The sequence below is a fragment of the Protopterus annectens genome, chromosome 12.part0 (genome assembly GCF_019279795.1).
Source record: "Protopterus annectens isolate FY-2018-M chromosome 12.part0, PAN1.0, whole genome shotgun sequence".
In the NCBI taxonomy this organism is placed as follows: Eukaryota; Metazoa; Chordata; order Ceratodontiformes; family Protopteridae; genus Protopterus; species Protopterus annectens.
Genome location: NC_056746.1, coordinates 558,265,551 through 558,288,860, shown reverse-complemented (window position 1 = coordinate 558,288,860; position 23,310 = coordinate 558,265,551). Strand labels below are relative to the sequence as shown.

General features: G+C 42.4%; 1 protein-coding gene across 1 annotated transcript in view; it reads left to right on the top strand.

Annotated features, from left to right (window-relative positions):
- Positions 1 to 23,310, top strand: part of LOC122816707 (transformation/transcription domain associated protein) — a gene marked incomplete in the record, with an annotated part of 2,794,447 nt that overhangs the window by 2,342,535 nt on the left and 428,602 nt on the right. The window contains 1 exon segment of the mRNA XM_044089697.1: positions 13,609 to 13,810. Coding sequence (XP_043945632.1) covers positions 13,609 to 13,810 — 202 coding nt within the window.

The window sequence follows — 23,310 nt, the reverse complement described above, 5'->3', positions numbered from 1 at the left end:
ACCAAAGTTTTCCAAGATAACTTCGTCTGAAGTAGCAGAAGGTTCAAATGGAGAGCCTACAAGGACTTGCAACATGAAAACTAAATCCCGTGGAGGAACCAGATCCTAAATAAGAGGGCACAATAGAAATGTACCTTTGAGAAAAGCCTTGGAAATTTTTAGAGCAGCCAAGGGAACATTTTTCCTTCCAGCATGAAAATTAAAAATGACTTGACAGTTGTACTTTATTCATAGAAAAACAAGAGTCTGAATTGGACAACTAAGCAAGAAAATCTAGAACTGATTCTAAAGGAACAGAAAAGGAATCAAAACCACATGATTCCGCCTACACTGCTAAACATTTTCATTTACTGAATTATACCTTCCTAGTAGATAGCTTTTGGGATAAGGACAAGATATGCACAACGCTATTAGACAGTTTGGGATCCCTGGCCATCAATGGAACTGGAGAAACCATGCAGTTAGCTTGAGGGACTGCAGATTAGGAGGCTCCAGACCCACTGGATGAGATGTGAGATCCGAAATGGATCCAGATCTCAAGGAGGGTACCACAGAAGAGTCCACAGATAGGGGAACTACACCTGACTGGGGAAGAAGGGATGTATGAGGATCACTGCCGCTCTGCAATGGGATGCCTTCTGAAGAAATTTGACAGTCAGAGGAACTGGGGGATAAGCATAGAGGAGTCCCAGGGCCAAGCATACCGAACAGCAGCTCTGGGTGACTTCCTTTGAGAAGGGAGTAAGGCATAATAGCTGTTGCACTTGGTATTGGAAGAGGAGGCAAAGAGGTCGCAACATGGAGTGCCACACCACTGAAAGATCCAAGCTGCCATTCTTAGAGACCACTCGTGTTAAAAGAATATTCCTGCTGAAACTGTCGACTGGAATGTTGGACTTCCCAGGAGTTGCATTGCAGCCAGAAACAGTTGCGACGAGATTGCCCATTGCCATACCCTCATAGCCTCCCGATAGAGAGTATAAGACTGTGTTCCTCCTTTCTTGTTGAGATACCAGACAACAGGCCTGTCATTTGTATCAAAATCACACTGCTGGGAAGGGACCTCCTGAAAGACTTGCAAGATAAGGAGGGCAGCCCTTATCTCCAGAACACTGATGTAGATGTTGGCCTCTACAGAAGACCAGGACCCTTGAATCATCCTCCCTTTGAAATGCTCCCCCACCCAAGAAGGGAGGCATCCATGGTGACACAGGACGGGGATGAACAAATGGTCTAGCATTGGTCAATAAGGGAGCCAGTAACCACCACTGAACCTGATCGAGACACACCCTTGTCAGTTTTACTGGAAAGTCCATTGGATGGTTTGAGTATGACCACTGCACTGCAAGAGGGACCAATCCTGTTGAAGCTGCCATGTGGCCTATCAGTTTCCAGATCACATGTGCTGGAGGCTTTGAAAAGGGCAAGCACTGATACTGCCTAGGTTCGAAGGCTGAGCACTTTGGAACTTGGAAACTTGGCAAGTTAACTTGACAATATCCAAGTGGTAACCTGTGCATTCTAATGTCTGAACAGGTTGCAGACTCAACTTTAGATAATTGACCATAATCACTTACTGGCCTCATAACTGGAGTAAGGTATCTCGGGCCATGATTAGTGAGCACTGTTATGGGGGAGCAATAAGAAGCCAGTCTTCCGGGTAAGGAAAGACCCGAAAACCTTGCAGCCGGATGCCAGGCTGCAGCCACTGCCATGCACTTGGTGAACGCTTATGGCCAACTGTGAGACCAAATGGCAGAGCTCTGAATTGATGATGATTGGCTCCCAGCCAGAAGTGCAGAAACCTCCTGGAATGTCTCTATCTTAATATAATGGTATGCATCTTTGAGGTCTCTCGAGCACATCCAGTTATCCTTCCTTGGCAGACCATCTGGAGCATGGTCTGTTTCATAAAGGTATTCAGTTTGCTTAAATCCAAAATGAGGCTGATGTCCTTGTTCTTCTTTGGTACCAGAAAGAACCTTGAGTAGATCCTGGATCCTCAGTGGTCTTTTGGGACCTCTTGGGTAACTAGATTTGCCAGCAGCTTCTGAATCTCTAGTGCTGCCTGCAGTTTCTGACAGGATGGAACATCTGGAAAATGTTTGTGATGGAACCTTGGAATTTCTAAAAAGGGAATCATGTAACCTCTGAGCCATAACTCTTTAACACCCATGCATCTGAGGTGATGGCCTCCCATGCTTCTGGGTGAAGAACCAAGGATCCCCAACTGCTTCCAGAAGACAAGATGGGACAGCCCTTCAGGATTACTGAAAGCGCCTGCAAGAGAAGACTGTGAAAGCCTTGATTTTGTGGACACCCTCTGTCCCATGGACAATTCTAATTATTGTCGTCCCCCCCCCCCCCCCGCCATGGGAGGACCCTTCAGGAGCAGCATCCTGGGAAGACTACTGCAACTTTCTAAAAAAGAGACATTTGCCCCCTTCTGATTCTTTGAGAAGACTCACTGAAGTTTAGTGAAACACACTCCTATGGCAGACGGCGTTTTCCCTTGTTCACTTCTAGTAAGAGTGGCCTTAATCTTAGGCCCAAACAAGGAAGAGCCTTCAGAAGGAGTGTTAATAAAGGACTCCTAGCAATTCAGAGTTGCACAGTCGCATCCAGGTGTGGTGTTGCATGGTAATGCCAGTGCCAGCTTTTCGGGACACTCCATCACTGCATTCAAAATGAGCCTCATGGAAATGTGGCAGTAAACAGCAGGGATAGACAGCTGTGTTGCCAGATTCTTCTGAATCTCTGGAGACTGCTGAACCTTAACATTCCTTGGCACATCAGCCACAATGTTGAGCTGAAGTCTGGCCAAGTGAGATAAATAGTTCAGGGCCCTCAAAATGAATGTCACTGTGGCATAAGATCACTTTCTTAGATGGTCCAATGCCCGAGACTCCCTGTTCAGGGGATGAACAGAGGAGCTCTCCTCAGAGATTTATTTTTGGTGGAGGCCCCCACCACGATCGCATCCACAGCCAGACCCTTACTCCAATGTTGTTGAACCTTGGGAGGAGCAAGAATTTTGCATGTGCCATAGAAATTAAGCTCCACCATGTTGGGTTCCTTCCTTGCCCTCCAAGACATTAGGTCTGTGAGTGCTTCCGGAGGGGGAACAGCTCCCAAAGGCATAGATGGGCCCACACCGAAGGCCTCCAAAAATACTGACTCCTCCAGAGAGGGGCTTCAGTGGCCAGCCCCTGTGCTGGAATAGAAGCTCAAAGAGATTGCCAAAGGAGGCATTATCCTGCAGTGACTTAGAGGAACCCTCCCCTTCCACGAGGTCACTATCCTTGGTGAGAGACTCCTCAGGGGAGTAAAGGTGCTTCCTCTTGCACCGCTTCTGGCCTGAGACCTCCCACTTCGGCGAAGCCAGAAGAGAGAGGGAAGAGGCAGGAAGCCTTGCCAGGAGTTGGAGCTAATGCCAGTGCCTAGGCATCCACAGCACCAGAAGGCCGTGGGACTTTCAGGTCCAGGGAGCCCGAAGAGGGACCCAGTGCAGAGGTATGACCCCTTCCCCCCAAAAGGTCTTTGAGTACTTAGAAGAGCATTTTTTCCTGGATCTGACTTTTGGTGCCAGAGAAGCAGAACCACCACCAGCTGGAAGAATCCCCTTAAGGACTAATTTCACCCATCTCATGTTAACTGTCTGGGGTCCAAACCCCTGACAGATGGAACAATGAGAATCGAGGTAGGCAGTCCCCATACAGTAATCACCTTCTCCTGCGCATCTTGAGAAGGCAGCTTGTGCCTGCAAGAAACATTTTTTTTTAAAACCCTTATCCATGATAAGGCAGCCCGACACAATACACTCAGTAAAACACAATAATAGAACTTTACAACTACAATAAGTAAAGCAACAAACTTGAAAAGGTGCCCGCTATTAACTATACACTCTAGTATAACAATCTAAACAAAAATGCCTAACCTTAACAACTATACTAAACCCACCTAAAAAGTAGTAAGGGAGAAAACACCAGAAGGGGGGGGGAAACAAGCCTACACAACACTACCAAAAAGATAATCTTTACAGATCCATGGATTGAGCTTTTGATAGGAATGGTGGCAGACCAGATCTGAGGGATTGGTTGAGGAGCGGGGGACTGTGGGTAGGGGAGGCAGAGCCCAGCAAGTTAGTTTGAAGGATTTGACTGGCATCTGATGTGAGTCAGATCTGATAAACCATAGTTTGAAGCCAGATGGAAAAGACATTGGATCAGCAAGGTTTGATCAAAAGCAGGTCATGATGTGGTGAAGGGGGTCATCTCCTCAAGATCTTTTTGTGTTTCCATTGCCAACGGTAAAGTAGTGGATACCACTCAAGACTCTCAAAGAAAGTTCTAGGTTTGGTTTCTTTTCCTGAAGAAGCTGGCAGATTCCTTGGTTCATTCTTCTCACAGAACTTTTCTCATTTATTATGACAAAAGGACTAACAATCCACCTCAGTCGAAATCGATAAAACTGGATATATGGCTTCCAAATGTAACACTTGACTAGATTATACATCTCAGGATGTCTTTTAAGTTGCCTTTGGTAACATTAAACAGAGCACTGGGCTTGCACATTTCAACAGTCGCAGATAATTCCATTTCCGTTGCTACCAAAGGTTGCAGCCTCTAATCTTGCAGAGCAGGCATTGTTCTGCACTATTTTGTTTCCACTGTATGGTTCATTTTTTTATCTGATGTGTTTCCTTGAGTTGTTTAGGGCTAGAACAGCTCTCCTTGTATGTAATCTAAGATGTTTGATGTCTGAGGCGCATGGCCTACCACCCAGCACTATTCACTGGCCAAATCATGTTAAAATCATTGGCTGTAGCAACTTTTGTATGTTTTCTGTTTCTGTAATGTCTTTCCTTTAAAAGTAAAAGTCACGCATTTCTTACTGATTCAGGCCATACTCTTAGTGCATTCCAGAAATCTAACCAGCTCTACAGTCTGGGTTCTTCACGGAGCTTTCAGGTATAACATGGACTGCATCACTTTGATTGTATATATCCAAACAGCTGTAGCCTAGTCGAAAGCAGGCATGTCATTTAGGCCATTACATGTAGACAGCACTGCTGCTATTTTGTGTCCATGTCCTTTACAGTGTCTCTACATCTCTGATTCAACAGAGCACTGACTGACTGACTTTCATGCATCAAAGGACTTTTCTTGCAGGACACCTGTACTGCTGTAGGACTGGTCTATAGCCTATACATTCACAATATGGGTTTGGCTTCCTGGGTGAGTGGAGTGATGTTCTTCATTCCACATTGCTGCAGTCCTAACTATTGGGGTAGTCCGCTGTCCAGTCGGCCCGAATACCAAAGTATATGGCTGACGTCGGTCACGGCGCATTAGACTGACGTCAGTACGTCAGGGTACTAATGCGCATGACCGACGTCATATCCTCAGTCTTTTTTGCCGCATGGTCCGATGCAGAAGCAATTTTGCGAGTGCAGGTTGGCGTTCTGAAAGTTTCTGAAGTCAGAGTTTCAGACCGAATCAAAGTTGGCTAAGTACCCCGTTGGGGAATATTTTGGTTTTTTCTTGCCTCAGTATTTAACCGGATGTCAGAAAAAGTGAATAACTGTATTTCTTGTGGGAAACAGATACCTCATAGGGATTACCATACTTTGTGTATACCTTGTTTAGGGCCTGAGCACGACGTTGTTGGATGCCGCTCTTGTGCTAGATTTAACAAACGCACTATTAAGAGAAGGTTAGACTGTGCTAGGTTGGTTTTTGGGAAGCGTTGTAATTATAAAATGCAGTCGGATGCTCCGACGCCCGCTTCGGCCAAAAAGCGCAAGGACAAAACTGCAAAACCTAGAATGGAAGAACCGACAGTCCCAGACGTCGGTCCTTTAGAAGGCTCAGTGGAGCCGGAGGTTCTGCCAGGTGTTTCTTTGGAGTCTCAGGAAGAGACTTTACTGTTACAGGATGTATCCTCTCAGGAAGTAGGCCAGGCTGAGGGGGCTTCTCAGGTGGCTGTTCTTCCCTCTCTTCCTAAGGTGGTTAGAGCCTCCCCTTCTGTTTCCAAGGCTTCTTTGAGAGGCAGGCCAAGTTTAGCTTCAGTGGGGATTTCTCCTAGTGCTTCAGGGTCTTTACCTAAGAAACATATGCTTAAAATGGCAGAGGATTTGATTACTATGATTAGAGGTTCTATGCCCCCTCCTGATAAGAGGCCTAGGGTGGAACCTGTGTTTGAGAGTTTTGAGCAATGTTCGGAGGCTTCTGAGTCTTCGGCTGAAGACTTGCAGGAGTATCCTCCTTATTCTGATTCTGTTGTGGATGATTCTACTCCTTCAGCTTCTCCTCCTGAGGATTTTTCATTTTCAGAGACTCTGCATTCCATGAGGGAGCATTTTAAGTGGGAAGGTCAAGATTTCTCTGATTCCAGAAAGAGGCTTAGGGAATTCTTGTTTTTACCCCAGCATAGGCCTTTAGCTATACCTCCTGTTCTGAATGTGGTGGAAGATGTTTTTGCAGAGGCTTCCTTGAATCCTGATTCTCTGCCTCCTGCCCCAGTTAAACCGGATAGGTACTACAGGGTGCCTGAAGCTCATAAGTATCTTTTTAAGAGTCCTAGGGCAGACCCGGAAACTGTCTCTCAGGGGCCTAAAGGTGTGAAGGCCTCTGTTGTTAAAAATCCTGTTCCTCCTGATAAAGAGGCAAGGGCTTTGGATAGATGGGGAAAGAAAGTGTATACTTCTTCCACTTTAGCCATGAGGGCGTTGAATTGTCAGTTTCACATGTTAAAATATCAGAATTATCTCCTTTCACAGTTGAAATTTAAGGTGGATGCTCTGGCGGAAGGTATTGAGTGTAAAGAGTTGCAGGATTTAGTTCATGTGTCTGAACAGGTGGGTAAACATTCCTTGCAGTGTGGTTTTGATGCTGTGCAGGCCTCCTCGAGGGTGGCTGCCACTGGTTCTGTTCTTCGTAGGCACGCCTGGTTGAGAGATCAGAATTTAGCTGAGCATGTTAAAACAAGGATTTTGGATGCTCCTTTACAGTCTGATGTGTTGTTTGGTTCGCCTGTGGAAGCAGTTTTAAAGAAAATGGAGGACAAGGCTAAGTCTATGCAGACTGTTAAGGATTTTTTGCAGGTGCAGCCTCCAAGTTTAGTAGAAATTGGCCTACTAAGGGATGGACTTATCCTGCTTATGATTCCCAGTCTAGGGGTAGGTCTAGACGTGGTAGGGCAGAGCTCAAGGTTCTTTTAGGCCTAGGACAGGGAGTTCCCCTGCTCAGACTTCTGGTGAGGGCAGGGGTCAGTCCTTTCGTAAGCAGACCCAATGACCTGCCTTTTCAGCTGCCAGTACATTCTCGCCTGGCAGCACCTTTGGGAGGAAGGCTGTCTCTTTTCAAAGAAAATTGGGATTTAATTACCCAAGACAGATGGGTTCTGGATATCATTCACCACGGTTACAGGTTTTATTTCCATACCTTGCCTCCTTTCAAAGGCATGCCAGACATTCCTCCTCTACAAAGAACAGAGGCTCACAAGCAAATTTCTCTGTTGCTCGAAATAGGGGCCATTCAGCCAGTTCCTGTGCCAGAAAGGGGCCTAGGATTTTATTCTCGCCTGTTCCTAGTACCAAAGAAGGGGAACACGTGGAGACCAATTTTGGATTTATCTATCCTCAACACTTATCTGGACATTCCCAAGTTCAAAATGTTGACGTTACAACAGCTTTTACCTCTGCTGGGCAAAGATCACTGGATGGTAACTTTAGATCTCAAGGAAGCTTACCTTCATGTGCCAATAAGACTAAGTTGCAGGAAGTATCTGCGTTTTCGAGCTGGAAATTCTCATTATCAGTTCTCTGCGTTGCCCTTTGGCTTATCTACTGCCCAGAGTATTCACAAAGGTTCTGGCTCCAGTGATAGCTTACTTCAGGCTAAAAGGAATTCAAATCTATCCTTACTTGGACGACTGCCTGATTCTGGCTCAAGAAAAGGAAGACCTTCTACAGCATTTGGAATATGTCATAGCAGTGCTAAGATGCCTAGGGTATTCTGTGAACGAAATAAAGTCCAGTCTAGTACCCTCTCAAGACATGTGCTTTCTGGGTGTGAGACTGAATACAGCAGCCCAGATGGCCTTTTAACCCCGGACAAACAAAAGAATCTTTCCAGTTACTTCCATCAACTATCTCTTCAGTCCGGGCTGACTGCAAGGACAGTCCTTCAAGCCTTAGGGTTCATGGCATCTTGTATTCTGGTGCTTCCCAATGCCAAACTGCATATGAGGAAGCTACAATGGTATCTCAAAAATCTGTGGACACAGCACTGCCAGGATTTGGACACTGTCATTCAAATAATACCTTGCATTCAAAAGGAATTTTTGTGGTGGGCTCAGAAATGTCACCTAAACAAGGGACTCTCTGTGACCCGGCCAGAGGCGAGTCAGATTCTAACGACAGATGCCTCAGACATTGCTTGGGGAGCTCATCTAAATGGAAAGTGGATACAAGACAAGTGGCCTGCCAGACTACAGCATCTACATATCAACATGAAAGAGATGTTAGCAGTCCAGTTTGCATTAATGGCTTTCAAGGAGTTACTTCTTCCAGGGCAGGTGTTGATTCTAACAGACAACACAACTGTCATGTGGTACATCAACAAACAAGGGGGAACACATTCTTACCCATTGTGCAGACAAGCAATGATTTTATGGGAGACTGCGCTCAGCTTGCAACTAACTCTTCAGGCAAGGTTTCTGCCGGGAGCACAGAACTCCCTAGCAGATGTGTTAAGCAGACAAATCATGGATCCCCACGAGTGGAAACTGGATCTTCATGTATTTCAAAAATTGACAGTGTCATGGGGAACTCCAGACATAGATCTGTTCGCTTCTCCACTAAACCACCAGCTGCCAAAGTTTTGCACGAAGGGATTTCATCACACAGCTTGGAAAATGGATGCTCTTTCTTTCAGTTGGAAAAATCTTCATGTGTATGCTTTTCCACCTCTGCCTCTTCTCCCAAAGGTGCTTCTAAAGGTCAGACAAGACAAGCCAAGGATGATTTTAATAGCTCCAGATTGGCCTCGGCAGCACTGGTACCCATTACTGAGGAGTCTGGTAAGGAAGCCTCCATGGCCTTTACCCTTGATTCCACACCTGTTGTCTCAGAGGGACGGTCGTCTGCTCAATGTCAAGCTTCACTCTCTTCATCTAACAGCCTGGCATATTCTGTTTTGAAAGACAGCAGGTCTCAGCTTCCTCAACAAGTTTTAAATGTGATTATGGAAGCCAGAAGACCTAGTACAAGGAAAGTGTACGCAGAAAAATGGAAGAGATTTTTATTTTGGACTGCAGCAAAGAATTTGGAGATTTCTGAGCCTAATTTGAGTGTGGCTCTTCAATATCTTACTGAGTTATTGGACAAAGGTTTGTCTTTCTCTTCCATTAAGATTCATGCTGCAGCAATTTCAGCTCACTATGATTGTGACCCACCATTGTTTTCACATCCTTTGTTCAAGCAATTTCTTAGAGGGGCAAAGAATATAAGACCCCCACGTAGAGCTCCTACTCCTGCTTGGGACCTCAATTTTGTGTTGGAGACACTTACTCTACAACCTTTTGAGCCTGCGGCTACTGCTGAACTGAAATACTTGTCATGGAAGACTGCTTTTTTGTTGGCCATTACTTCTGCTAGAAGGGTTTCTGAGTTGCAGGCCCTTATGGCGGTTGAGCCTTTTTTGATTTTTCATAAGGATAGGGTATCATTACGTACTAATCCTTCCTTTATGCCTAAGGTGGTTTCTAGTGTGGCTTTAAACCAAACTATTCATTTGCCTACTTTTTATGCAGATCCCCAAAATAAAGGGGAAAAGATTTTGCACACTTTAGATGTACACAGGCAATTGCGTTATTATTTAAGCAGGACTAAGGATTTTAGGCAGTCTCAGCAGTTGTTTGTTTCTTTTGCTTTGAGTTCAGGGCAAGCCTGTGTCAAAACAAACTATTTCTAAGTGGATTGGGTTTTGCATTGCATTTTGTTATTCCCATCATGGCAAGGAGGTTCCAGCTGGGATTAGGCCTCATTCCACTAGGGCTACTGCCACTTGACAGCATTTCTAAGGGGTGGCAACTAAGGATATTTTGGAGGCAGCTACTTGGAGTTCAGTGCATACTTTCTCTAAGCATTACCACCTTCCTCTCTACTCTAAGTCTAGGGCTGGTTTTGCCACAGCTATTTTGCAAGGCATGTTATCAGCTCCTGCTTCCTTATGATTTGCCAGCCTCCCTTACCTCTGCTTTGGGATTCTACCCAATAGTTAGGACTGCAGCAATGTGGAATGAAGAACATAGTACAGTTTTGTACCTACCATAAATGTAGATGTTCGAGGATCCACATTGCTGCAGTCCAATTTACCTCCCTCCTTCCCCTCTGTGTTTAGGGGTGGTTGTGTAGGTGAGATTATATTCTGGTACCTTTGTATATATTGTATATATTTTTGGTGCAGGTATGTTTGGTGTTTTTGGTTTTGGCCTTGTCTTTTTAGGGTCTTCTGACATCTGGGGCAAGAAAAGACTGAGGATATGACGTCGGTCATGCGCATTAGTACCCTGACGTACTGACGTCAGTCTAATGCGCCGTGACCGACGTCAGCCATATACTTTGGTATTCGGGCCGACTGGACAGCGGACTACCCCAATAGTTAGGACTGCAGCAATGTGGATCCTCGAACATCTACATTTATGGTAGGTACAAAACTGTACTTTTGGAAATAGAATAATACAGGAATTGCTAATGTGGGAGAGACTCTTCTTCCTGTGCATACAGACAAGACTACTTGCTAATGAAGTTCTCAAAGATTTTCTGTTAGTATGTACCTTTCTGGCTTAAATATGTTTGATGCATTTTCAGTTAGTAATCCATTTTATTTATACAGGTCCGTATGCCCTCTACAGTCACTTTCTTCAGTTTTCTTTGTATTCTTCGGCAGTGGGCAATCACTCTCCTACACATATTTTTACATGTATAGCTGTCGTATGCTGGCCTTTTTGTATCTGTCTCCTTTTATGAAGAGCTAACCCCACACACTTCCGTTTATGTACAACTGACCCATTCTGTCTTCTATATGTACTTCTGCAGGGAACCTTTTGTTGTAATTTCCATGTTTTCCTTATTTCACTTATTTTCTTCTGCTATTCTTCCATTTTATTATTTGATGTTCCCAAACGTCCACAGTGAAATAACTGTATGCATTTTAAAGTATGCAACTGTAGTTTTCTGTTTGTAAGAGCTGCCATTTCTACCTTCTGGTTGTTTTGTGCCAGCAGATTGGCTGTTGCTGTTTCTGTCTCTCCAACCCTTTACCTCTTTTCCCCATTTACTGACAATAGGTCTGTAGGGAGGATTATTTGCTAACTGCTGGTTTAAGAAACTTGACTCCTAATACCCATATGCATTTACCTTTCCAGAAACTGACTGCTCAGTATGAGTCAGCTGTTATGCAGCCTTACGTAATTAACCTGTTATGCTCCCGTAAAAGATTCTTTCTTTAGTTTTGCAAATTTCCACTCAGCTGTTTTGATTTTACAGTAAATTCTCAGTTAACCAGTACTCAAGCAACGGGCAAAGAAAAATATTGAAGAAGTATAGTACAATTTTCATGTGTTGCACTTTACCCCCCCCCCCCCGAAACATACCTTATGTTTTTAGAGGTTTAAAAAGAAAGATAGGAATAAATTCCCTTTCCCCAACCTGAGAATAAGTCGAACCAAACAAATAGTATAAGGTACAGTATTAGTCAGGCCTGTTTTTAACAGTAACTCTCAAGCAACCAGAAACTACAGTTATCCGGCATCTGCCAATCCCCATGGGTGCCGGTTAACTGAGAGTTTACTATATTTATTTTGCCTGTTAAAAGTTACTGCTTCTTTCCTTCTCTCATATAGGCCTAGTAATCCTTATAGCTCTAGGAGGTAGACAGGAAATAAAATACTTTTCTGTCTCTATTTTATCTCCCTAGATTCTAGATTTGTATGTTTAGAAATATGAGGGTATTGTGTAGAATACTGTTAATCTAAATAGTGGGTTGTCGTCTTTGCCCAATTTCAGTAAGGCAAATCTTGTTTAGTACTTTCTCTTGGTTGAACTGCTGCTTTACTTATTTTACTTTATATCACTGTCAGTCATATCTGTATGTATAAAGCAACTTCCACAGCAAGAAGTGACGAATCCTCCCACATACACAAATGCAGTACTATAGCAAGAATTGTCTCACTTGCCTCCAACATCCGTATATGCTGACAAGTCCAACATATTGTATCTAGATACCTCTTCACAATTTAACAAAACAGCTTGCAGCTCACTTCCTTACAGTTCTCCAAGTAATCCTATTTTCATCTTTAACTTCTTGCTTCATCATTTTGTTCATTACCTTCCCTCCCCTTCTCAAAATTAACAGTGTCATAGCTTGGATACCTGCTCCACTACATACATCATCTGTTGTATGCCCCCCACCTTTGTCTATTTTAGTTTTTTGCTTTAAGCATATAAAAGGTACTGCCATAGTATCTACAGCACTTATTTCTGCTTTTGTAGCTTGTCTGTACCACCTGCTTAAAAACATTTGTGCTCAGGAGAGAGATGCCTGTTGCTGTGACTTTACCAGAGGTTCACTTAACTGTCAGGCGCTGCATTTTAGCTGTAACTTCCTTGACCAGGGCTGATCTTCTAAGGCTTATCTGCTAACTTCTGTCTTTGAGCAGAGTGGTTGCATTTTTATTGTATACGCACTTTGAGTGGTTTCCTCTCATTCATTGCCTTATTGCGCAAGACCTACTCTGGAACAGTTGCTTGATAACTGAGGTTCAGGAGAAAGAGGGACATTTGCGTGGATCATCTACTGTGACATCTTTGAGAACATTTTAGCAAATATATAGCCCTTGACCTTGCTTCCTTCTCCAGGTTAGCTTGTAGATTTGTATCAGATGTCTTCATTTTGTCTATACAACCCTTTTTCTCTCTGAATTCTTAACGTCAGAATTTCAGTGGAACCTCGCACAGGAAAGGGGTGTGTGTGTGTGTGTGTGTGTGTGTGTGTGTGTGTGTGTGTGTGTGTGTGTGTGTGTGTGTGTGTGTGTGTGTGTGTGTGTGTGTGGTCACTGCTTGTCTTTTTATGACAACACCAGGGAGCATGATCAGTGATGACATCATCCATTAACCCAATAGTACGATCCCTGGTAGACATTCCATGAAATTCTGCCTTTGGAGTACCATCCAGTTGCATGTTTTGCCCACTAACTAAGAATGCCTTTGAAGTTGTGCTATGGCAGATTCACAGTATAACTGCCTTTCTTTCCTTATGATGCAGTGCCACCAGTGGCACTTTGAACCGATAGTATGTGCATAGCCATTGGCTAATTTGCTAACTAGCAATAGGGCATGATCTTTACTTCAGTATGAAAGTGGTCAGTCGACACTTCATTTTTATGTAATACTGAAATGTAAGTTTGCACTGAACTGTCCTGTTTAAAAAATGAGAAAGACTTTAATAGTGTAGCAAAATCTAATGACTTTAATTATGTCTCCTAATATGTTTTAATTGCTTGTTAGTAATTTGTTTTCATTTTTTCCCCTGTTTAAAACAGGTCTGAAGAAGCAAATAAAGCATTTTCTGCAGCTGTACAGCTACACGATGTCCTGGTTAAAGCATGGGCCATGTGGGGAGATTACTTGGAAAATATCTTTGTTAAAGAAAGGCAACTTCAGCTGGGTGTGTCTGCCATAACATGTTACTTACATGCTTGTCGCCATCAGAATGAAAGCAAGTCCCGTAAATACTTGGCCAAGGTGAGTAGGTGATATTACTCATTGTAGCATCATAATGCATTTATGTATTGTGAGTAGTCATAAGACACCAGTTGAAAGACATGCATAATCAATGCTATATTTTGCCTGGCTAATGTAATGGATAATGTTTTTGTTGTGATTTAGAAATGAAAATTCAGGTTTGTAAATTGAAGTATCTGGAACTGGCATAACTGAGCATTATGACTAGTTTTCCGTCACAGGTAACATGATACTTCAACAGACAGAAACCTGCATTTGGCTCATAAATAAAAAACCTTAAGGACAAAGTAAAAGTGAATGCATTTGTTTCCCGTTTCCCACACTCTCTTCATACACAAATACTAAGTAGAAATATCACCTATTGTTTAGATTTTTCAGAGGTTTCTTGATTATCAGTTGAAAGTGAAGTTCAGCAAACTTACTGCCTTACTGGCATATGGGTAGTAGTGCCCTGCTACCGTATCTGTAGCAGTCTACCAAAGCTTGGAGCTCCTCCCCCCACCTGTCTATGGGTGTGATGGACCAATCAACTGAGAGTACAGGAACTGCATTTCAGTTTTCTGGTGGTGCCGCAGTAAGAGAAGGGTCTCTGAGAAGACTGCTGCTTTCCCTGGATATTCCAGTTGATGAGCTCAGATAAGAAATCCTTTTATGTTTTTATTTCCTCCCTCTGCCTTTTTCTGTTAGTGCTTAATAGTGTATTCTGCTGCTTTGACTGTTTTTTTTAATTAAAAATATACTTACGTCTGTAAAAAGACTAATCCAAATCTTGTATCTTTTTAAAATGGCTATGTATATTCTGTAAAGGAAAACCAGCAGGTTATAAAGCCTTGCACTGCTTTCCACATAACACACTGTGAAGTACTCAGACTGACTGTATTAAAAAGCCTACACAGAGAACCTCTCAGTTGTACAACATATGCAAGAAAATACTAAAGAAATCAACAATGCTGTAAGTTGTTTGTCTTTTCGGCTTTTCCCGGTTAGGGGTCGCCACAGCGGAACTCCGATTGGACTGATTTTCATCTGATATTAAGATTCATAGAATGTATGTGATGATGTTTTGGGGGTGTTTACTAAGCAGTTCATCTGGTTATGCCCCCCCCCCCCAAGTGCACACACTCTATTTGTCATCCAATACTGTGGTTGGTCATTTTCTGTACACTGTTTCAGATTCCATCGTGCATGAAAAACTGTCCACTGAGCTATTAATACTTCTCATTTGAAGTTCTTGTTCAACGTCATTACATTTTCCCAGACATCATAGCACAGTTTAATGTGCTGATTTCTTAGCATTTGTTTTGCTTGCAATATCCTCTGTCAGCAGGTTGGGCGGCCGCGGTGGTGCAGCGGTTAGCGTTGCTGCCTCACAGCAAGAGGTTCTCCGGTTCGATTCTCGGCTGGGGTGCCTTCTGTGCGGAGTCTGCATGTCCTCCCTGTGGTCGCGTGGGTTTCCTCCCACATCCCAAAGACATGCTGTAGGTGGACTGGACGCACTAAATTGGCCCTAGGTGTGAGTGCATGTGTGTGCCTTCTGTGGAAGGTTGGGCGCCGGGCTGGCAACTCGACACCGTAAAACTCCACTGCCAATCATGAGCGGACAGGTGAAAGCCAAAAGAAGTAGTAGTAGTAGTAGTAGTACTAACTTTGACTGGCACAGCAAGGCCTGTTGACTAAAAGCTTCAGCTGGAAGTTTTGACAGGGAAAATTTGCTGTTTGAAGTTTTTAGCTTTTTCTTTGGGGTTCTTTATTTTGCATGTTAAACATTTCTGAGAGGAATATTTCATCAGTTTATGATTTATTTCTTGTCTAATACAGTTTTAGGGTTGAATCCATTCATTTTGCCTGAAACTAGCTTTTTTAAACAAAATTAGTGGACTTTTATGCATACATGCATACGTTTTATGACTGGAACTGTTACTGAAATGCTCATTTTATTCGGTGCAGACTTAAAAATTGTAACCCCTACAGAAAAAGACTTCAGATTGCTTTTGAAACCATTTTGTATGATAAACATTCCTGATAGGAATTATTCTTCAGTTTAATATTTATTTTCTGTCTAATACTGTTTTCGGATGTATCCATTAATTCAGAGTGAAACTAGCCCTTTTTTTCTCCTCAAAATTAGAGGATTTTGTTTGTGTATTTTGTGTTTTCAGCTGTATCACTGAAAATACTTTCATTTTCACAGTTCAGTATTCAAAGTAGTATCCCTACAGAAATGGTCTTTAGATTGTTGTTTAGAGGGAGAGTAATGGAATTTGTTCATCTTTTTACTGGGCTGACCATACAGCCGGTATTTTGTATTAAGCTGGCTAGTTTGTTGTCCACTGACTTTATGGACTCAGATATGGTACCCCACCACCACCATTAGCTACCCCTTGTGCACCTAAAAGCATAGATATAAGTCGAGAAGTATGCCTCAGCCTATGGCCTGTGACTGTGCAGTAGCTTAACAACGCTTTTGGACCACTTACCTTCTTTTGCCTTCAGGTCCCCTGGTGTGGATGTAGTAGTACCACAGTTGGCATGACACAAGGGTCAGACACATCCCCTGGGGCTGTACCAGTGGCTGATTCAGGTATGAGAGTACTAAACTCTTTGGGTGTAGGGGAGGTCAGGGGTGCAGAATCAGTTGCTAATGTTAGCGCCTCTCCCCAGGGAGTCTCATATCAGTGTAATACATACAAAAGAGAGAGAGAAGATCCACAATATCGCAGGACAACAGTCTCTGGTGGAGGTTTCACATGAACTGGTGGCTATGGTATTCTTCAGGTAGTCGGTTACGGGGTGCATACCCACATTATGAGTAATACCGATGCTCACACCCCTGTTCAGCAACTCGGGATCCTCATTTTAAAAGGGATTCGAAATCTGGTGTTTCAGAAGTGTCCGAGTCTGGTCACTCAGCTTCCTGTGACAACAAACAGGTGCAGAAACCCAAACAGATGTTTTCTGTTTTCCAAATGCTGGCTGGATTTAGGAATGTATTCATTTGGGAGCAATCTTCGGCTTGCTGGCAAGGTCAGCAAGGTATATGACCATTATAGGAAGTTTTTAAGAAAGCTTGGAGATCTCCTCTATTGAATGAGTCTTTCCTAAAAAAAAGTGTTTTAAGAAATTCAGTGTGTGCTCAACCATGCCTGTTTTCCAAGCTCCCTTGTCTGCGAATCCTGTTGGTGTGTCCCCGTCATCATCATCATCATCATCCAACAAAAAGGCTATGTTTTCATCAGACCTTGTCCATTCAGATAAGCTAGGCAAGTAACAGGGAAAGAAGAATCTCAGGGAAAGAAGCTGGTGCAGTCCAGCGCAGTAGCCTTTAAGGTGTGTAACTACAAGTCTTTCTATTGAAGTTTATGTTGAGTTGTATGTGTAGTTTAGATGAGTTTGCTTCATTGTTGCCTACTGAACAAAAAGTCTTTGTCAAAGATGTTGTGTTCAGTGTCTCTCAGGTATCTAAACATGCTTTAAAGAGTTCCTTGGAAGGGGCCAGTACTGTTTCTAGAAATACAGCAACATCTGTGGTAGTAAGGAGATATGCTTGGTTTTGCAATTAGAACTTTTCTGACAAGTTATAAAATGAAATTATGAAAGTTCCACTTGAGTCTGTGTGTTTGGTACAACAGCTAATCAGAATCTTAAACAATGAGATGACAGAGGTAAACTAATGAAAGGGGAGTTTAAAATGTTTCATATTCCTAAGTTTTCATTTTCCCTCCAGTGAGCAGAATAATTTTCAATGGCCCAACAGACAGGAATCCCAGACAAACAAAAGCCAAGGCACTAAAAGGAAGTGACAGGACAAGAATTCTACCATATCTAACGAGGGGTTCTTTTCTCAAAAAGGGTAACCCCCTTCCAACCTATGACTAAGCCGAGGTGCAGCACAATTTTCCCCTAGTCCCCCACTCGGTGCCTTGTCTTGAAAGTTAGCTGTCAATAGGGCATCCTGACCATCAGTAGTTTCCAACAAATGGGTGCTCTACATTGTTGGTAGAGGTACAGGTGGCAGTGCAAGGAACATTCGGCTCAGTTCAAGGGTGGTGCCTGCTCTCCCATAGGACCAGAGTTTGTTATTCCCTTTTATATTCTGGCATATGCTGGACTTTGGGGGTCATAGAACCGGTCCCTCCTTTGAAAAAGATGAAAGGTTTTGCCTCTTAAAATTTTCATGGTTCCTATGCTTACCCTGCAGACAGTGCTACCTCTTTTGTCGACTGCTGCTTCATGGTGACCCTGGACTTAAAGATGCATATCACCATGCTCATTGCTTCAGGAGCTATCTGACATTTGATGAGTCTGGCTCGCACTATCAGCATTGACTTTGGGCTGTACATTGCTCCTTGAGCATTTAACAAATGCATTTCTCTGGTAATGGCTCATTGCTGGACTCTTGGCATTCATGTCTCTTCTTACATGTACGACTTGCTGGTTTATACAGAGTCTGTCTTCAGGTGTTTGGGATCACTAGAGAAAGTCTCGACCTTTCTCTCTCAGCTAGGGTTCCAGTTGAACCTTCAGAAGTCATGCCTGACACTGTCGCTAAGACTTGTCTTCCTGGAATGCTTAATTGACTGACAAAAAATAGTCTTTTTTCCCTAAAACCAAGATCCTGTCCTACCAGATGGTGTTTCAGGAATTCTCCAGGAGGAACTTCACCTTGGCAAAAAAACTCCTAAAACTTCTAGGACTTCTGGCATCCATGATTTTCATGATACCACTGCCTCTATCCTCATGTAGAAAATTCAGTGGTAAATATCAAGGAAATGTTAGGAGTAATCCATGCCTTGAAAGTCCTTCAGCACATATGGACTCCAGATCTTCTTCTGGTGGTTAAGGACACCACTGCAAAGGGGTTACAAGATATAATCTATCCTGTCAGAGCAAAACATCATGGCTGTTGTACTAAACAGATCCTGGGCAGAACTGGCAGCTGAAGGCGATGGTGTTCCAGGATGTAGTCCAGATGTGGAGAACGCCTCAAATAAGATCTGTTTGCTTCCTTTGAACAGAAGGCTGGAGGAAATTCTGTTTCAGACATCCTTGCAGCCATGATTGGAGGACATGCACATTCTCATTCCCCTAGACTGAAATGTTCTTGTGTGTATTTCTACCCTTTCCACTGATTCACAGGGTACTTCTAAATGTTCAGAAAAAAATAGCAGAAATCATTACAGTGATCCCTTATTGGACTATGTAGTCTTGTTTATGTCTTCTACTGGTACTGGCCAAGGGCAATTGCTACAGACCTCCTCTCTGGATTTGCTCACAGTCTTAGGGAGAGTGATGCACCCCAGTTTGAAGCAACTTCAGCTATTAGCCTGGATGACTCAATATTGACTCTGTTCAGGCACTTTTTTCATGAGGATGTGCAAAAGGTGTTAAAGGAGACCAGAAAACCTGCTACTAGAAAATCTTATGTTTATAAACGGATGAGGTTTTCTAAGTAAATAGGAACAGAGGATCCTTTGAGGTTAACATCCCTCTGGTATTGAAATATTTTTGTAAGCTACTTATTGCATGTCACTTAAGGTGCATTTAGTGGCCATCTGTGCTTGTTTGCCACTGGATCCCTTTTTTTCTTCTCTTTAGGTAAGACGGTTCATGAAAGGAGTAGTGCATTTGAAGCTCCCTTACAAGCAAAATTCTCCTTCATGGGATCTCAACTACGTTCTGGAAAAATTGACCTTGCCACCTTTTGAATTTGACACTCAGGCTGATTTGAAATTCTTAGTGTGCAAAACTGTTTTGCTTATTCCTCTGACATCTGCAGGTCTGTGAGTTGCAAGCTGCCATGGTGGGGCAACCTTACCTAATTTTTCAATGGGATAGTGTTATGTTACGCACTAATCCCTCTTTCATGCAGCAGGTTGTCTCAGAATTCTTCCTTAATCTGTTAATCTCCCTTTGTTCTTCCCAGAACCAAAGAAAAAGTGAGAGACAGAATATACTTTATACCTTAGATGTGCATTAGCAGCTTGGGTACGAACTAGACAAAATGTAATCCTTTAGGAAGGTTAAAAGGCTTTTTATTGCCTACACAGAGGCAAAGAAGGGTCCACCTGTCTCTACGCAAAGCACTCACGTTGGTTGACCTCTGGTATTGTTTTTTTTTTGGTAACCACCATAACAAAACAAATCCAGGGAAGGTAAAGGCACTTAACCACCATCCTCTTCAGTGACTTATTGGAAAGGAGTGGACTGTAGAATTGTTCTAGAAGCAGCAACCTGATCCTCTGTACATATCTGTATGAAGCACTACAAGCTGTGGAAGCCTTTTCTAAATCCAGAGCAGGATTCACTAGGACTGTTTTCCAGGGGTTGGATGGACCCTTATCCTTCCTCCTTCCAGGATGGATAAGCTTTGATAATCTACTTATCTTGCTAGTAAGGCAGTGTGTTACTTGACTGTAACAGTAGACATTCATAGCACACTGCCAGACTGGCAGTACCCACTGACCATCCCACTTTTTGGATGTACATGGTTTGGTGTTGGAGGTGCTTTTGAGTTATTCTCAGCCACCTTTTTTGTTGTGTGTGAGGTTGGGTGTGTTTTGGAACAGTAAATGTTCGCAAGCCATGTTTTCATTTTCTCTTCCTTCTGGACCCTAGAAAACTGAAAAGGTCCTGTCTGTGGGTCTGAAAGGCAGTCACTGTACTCGCATGTTGTTGTTCCATCACACCCACAGACAGGCAGATGGAGGAACTTTGAGCTTTGATAGACTGCCAGAGATAGGGTAGCAGGGCACCACTACTCGTATGCCAGTAAGACAGTGTGTTCTGTAACATCTGCTGTTACAGGTAAGTGGGACTTCCTTGATGGTGGGTGCTGGATAACACAGATGTAAGAAATATTCGTGAGTGTGTTGGAACACTGATGAACATAAGTGCTGATAAAGATAGCTTGGCTATGTGGTATTCTGCTTGGAAATATGCTAAAGGATTTTTTAACATGTTTATTAAATCACAATGTAAATAATGATAGATGTCCTTAAATTAGAAGAAAAGACAATGAAAATAAACCATCGTAACATGTTCCAGTTTCGCTTACTACTCCCCTTTCCCTTTCTACTTGCCTATACTCTGTCAATCCCTAGTAGGGGAGGCAATCTGTAACCTGCAGTTCGCACATCTGCTCAGCCTCATCCTACTCTATCACATACCTCTCTAGTTTTTTTTTTTTTCTCCCAGTATATTGGTTCCTTTGGTAATTTTCTCCAGTAAATTCCAGCCTCCTCTTACCTATTTTCTGTACTCCCTAATTGCAGTCATGCATATTGGTAAAAATCTGCTTTCTCCATCCCCACTTTGGCTTAGTTCTAAGAATACTTTGTTACTTAACAACCGTATATATATTACATTTGTAATTTTCCGTAAGGACTTGCATCCACAATCCTACTCTTTCCTTATTTTACCCCCCCCCCCCAGTTTTATCACCCTAATTCCTTTCCACTTTGATCTATAACCTTTTGCTTGTGTTATGTAAATGAGGCTTAAGTATTCCTTCACATCTGATAATCTTAAACCACCTTGGTCTATGGGGAGGATCATCTTGGCTGTCTTAGCTTTTGCCCTTTTTCCTTCCCAAATAAATTCTTTCAACTCTACTAATTATTGTTCATGACTTCTCCTGTGATTGATAAAACATATATATATATATATATATATATATATATATATATATATATATATATATGCACACCTGATCTATATATAAAGCTAAAATGACTTCTATATTTTTCCTTTGTGTATCTTGCTGTTCATGTCCGTAATCAGTAGCTTCCTGTTTCGCATTTTTTTGTGTTATCCTTTGTTTAGTCTCTTCCCACATATCCTTAACTGTCATAATGGCTTCCTTTTTAATCCATGCAGCTAAATACTTCATTCCATTGTGTCCCCATAAATATTGGGAACAGTAGATATTGCAAGCTTGTGTTTTCATCTTCTTTTTCTTCTGGACCCTAGGGAAAAAACTTGAAACTGTTCAACACTGAAGTGTCCTTTTTCTGGATTTATAATATCATATGCAAATAAATCTAACTTTTCATGATTACCATTTCATTTATATCTGTGAATTTGAGAGTCCGTTATTTTCTTTGCCAGTAGATCTAAATATAAAGCAAATAAAGGATAAAGATACATCCATTATTCCTCTGTTCAGAAAATAAGGCAGCAGTCCAGCCAAGAGATTCAGCAATATCTGAAAATTGTGTGTATAATAATTGAAGACAGAATCCCAGTGTGCCATTGCTGGTATTGTACTATTTTAATCTGTACTTTATTTTTGGGGAGCTATCTTTTCTTGTTAAAAAAAAATGTGCTTTCATATGTTAGCAGAAGATCACTGCAAGGATGCCTGTGACTTTGAGGATCATACCAGTCATAATTGCGTGTGTGTGTGTGTGGGGGGGGGGGGGGGGTGAGAGTTCAGCCAAGTTATTTTTTTGTGCCATGTTGCCACGCCATATATCTGGAGTTTGTCTGCTATCTACACAGCTGGTGTGTTACTATATCTATTTAGGATTGTTGAAATTGGCCGTAAGATAATAGTTTGTCTGAAGTCCTGATTAATATACATCACATTTCAAAGGTACAGGTGACTCTTAGTCTCTGCATTTCACATCTATTGGGCATCACATTCGTCGTTTATTTTACTTACTTGATGAGGTAAGAGAGTTCTACCATGTGTGAAATGAAGTGCAGGTACTAGATTTAACAGGACTCAAAAGTTTTACTTGATTAAATGCTACCTCCTTTTCTGTAGTAAAGCACAACTGCAAAAGAACCTTGTCTACTTACTTTACAATTTGTTAATTTCAGTGGTGTACAGAACCCAAAGGACCAGTTTCAGGCATTGCCCAAGTGCAAGGCACAAATTGTACAAGAAGTAACAGAATATAGCCAGTGCATATAATAAAGTACAGACGAAACTAGGAAAACATTCAAGTATGTAACAGTTTGGTATGACTACTTCATATATCTGATTGGTTCATTTGCATCATGTCAAGATTTAGAAGGTTCCCTTGTAATGCTCCTTAATACTGAAAATGGTTGTGTACCTTTAAGGATTTCATTAAGTTCAGTTGCAGTCATGTTGCTGCTACTTGTTTTGTTTTATATGTGTTTATTTGTTTTACCTTTTCAGATAATCATGGATGTTAAGTGCCTGGGCCCATTGTGTTTACATGCCACTGGGCATCGCTTTGTGTGTATGTCTTTGTAACACAGAAAATTACTTACTCCCCAGTGAAGTTTATTAAATGTAAAGTATTAAATGCATGGGGAAGTGTGCACAGCATTTGTCTTTGTCATGATCTGATGTTGTCATTTTCATTTGCTCCTCAACCTGTGGGTCTCTGATCTGACTTGGTCGCTTCCCAAGCTTGAGATTCGAAGCTTGAGCTCCTGCTATCCTACCCCACAATACATCATTTCCCCAGACTACCTCCGATCTTGTTTGCCGCTCTTCCAAGTAAGCATTGAGGTGTCACCACTCT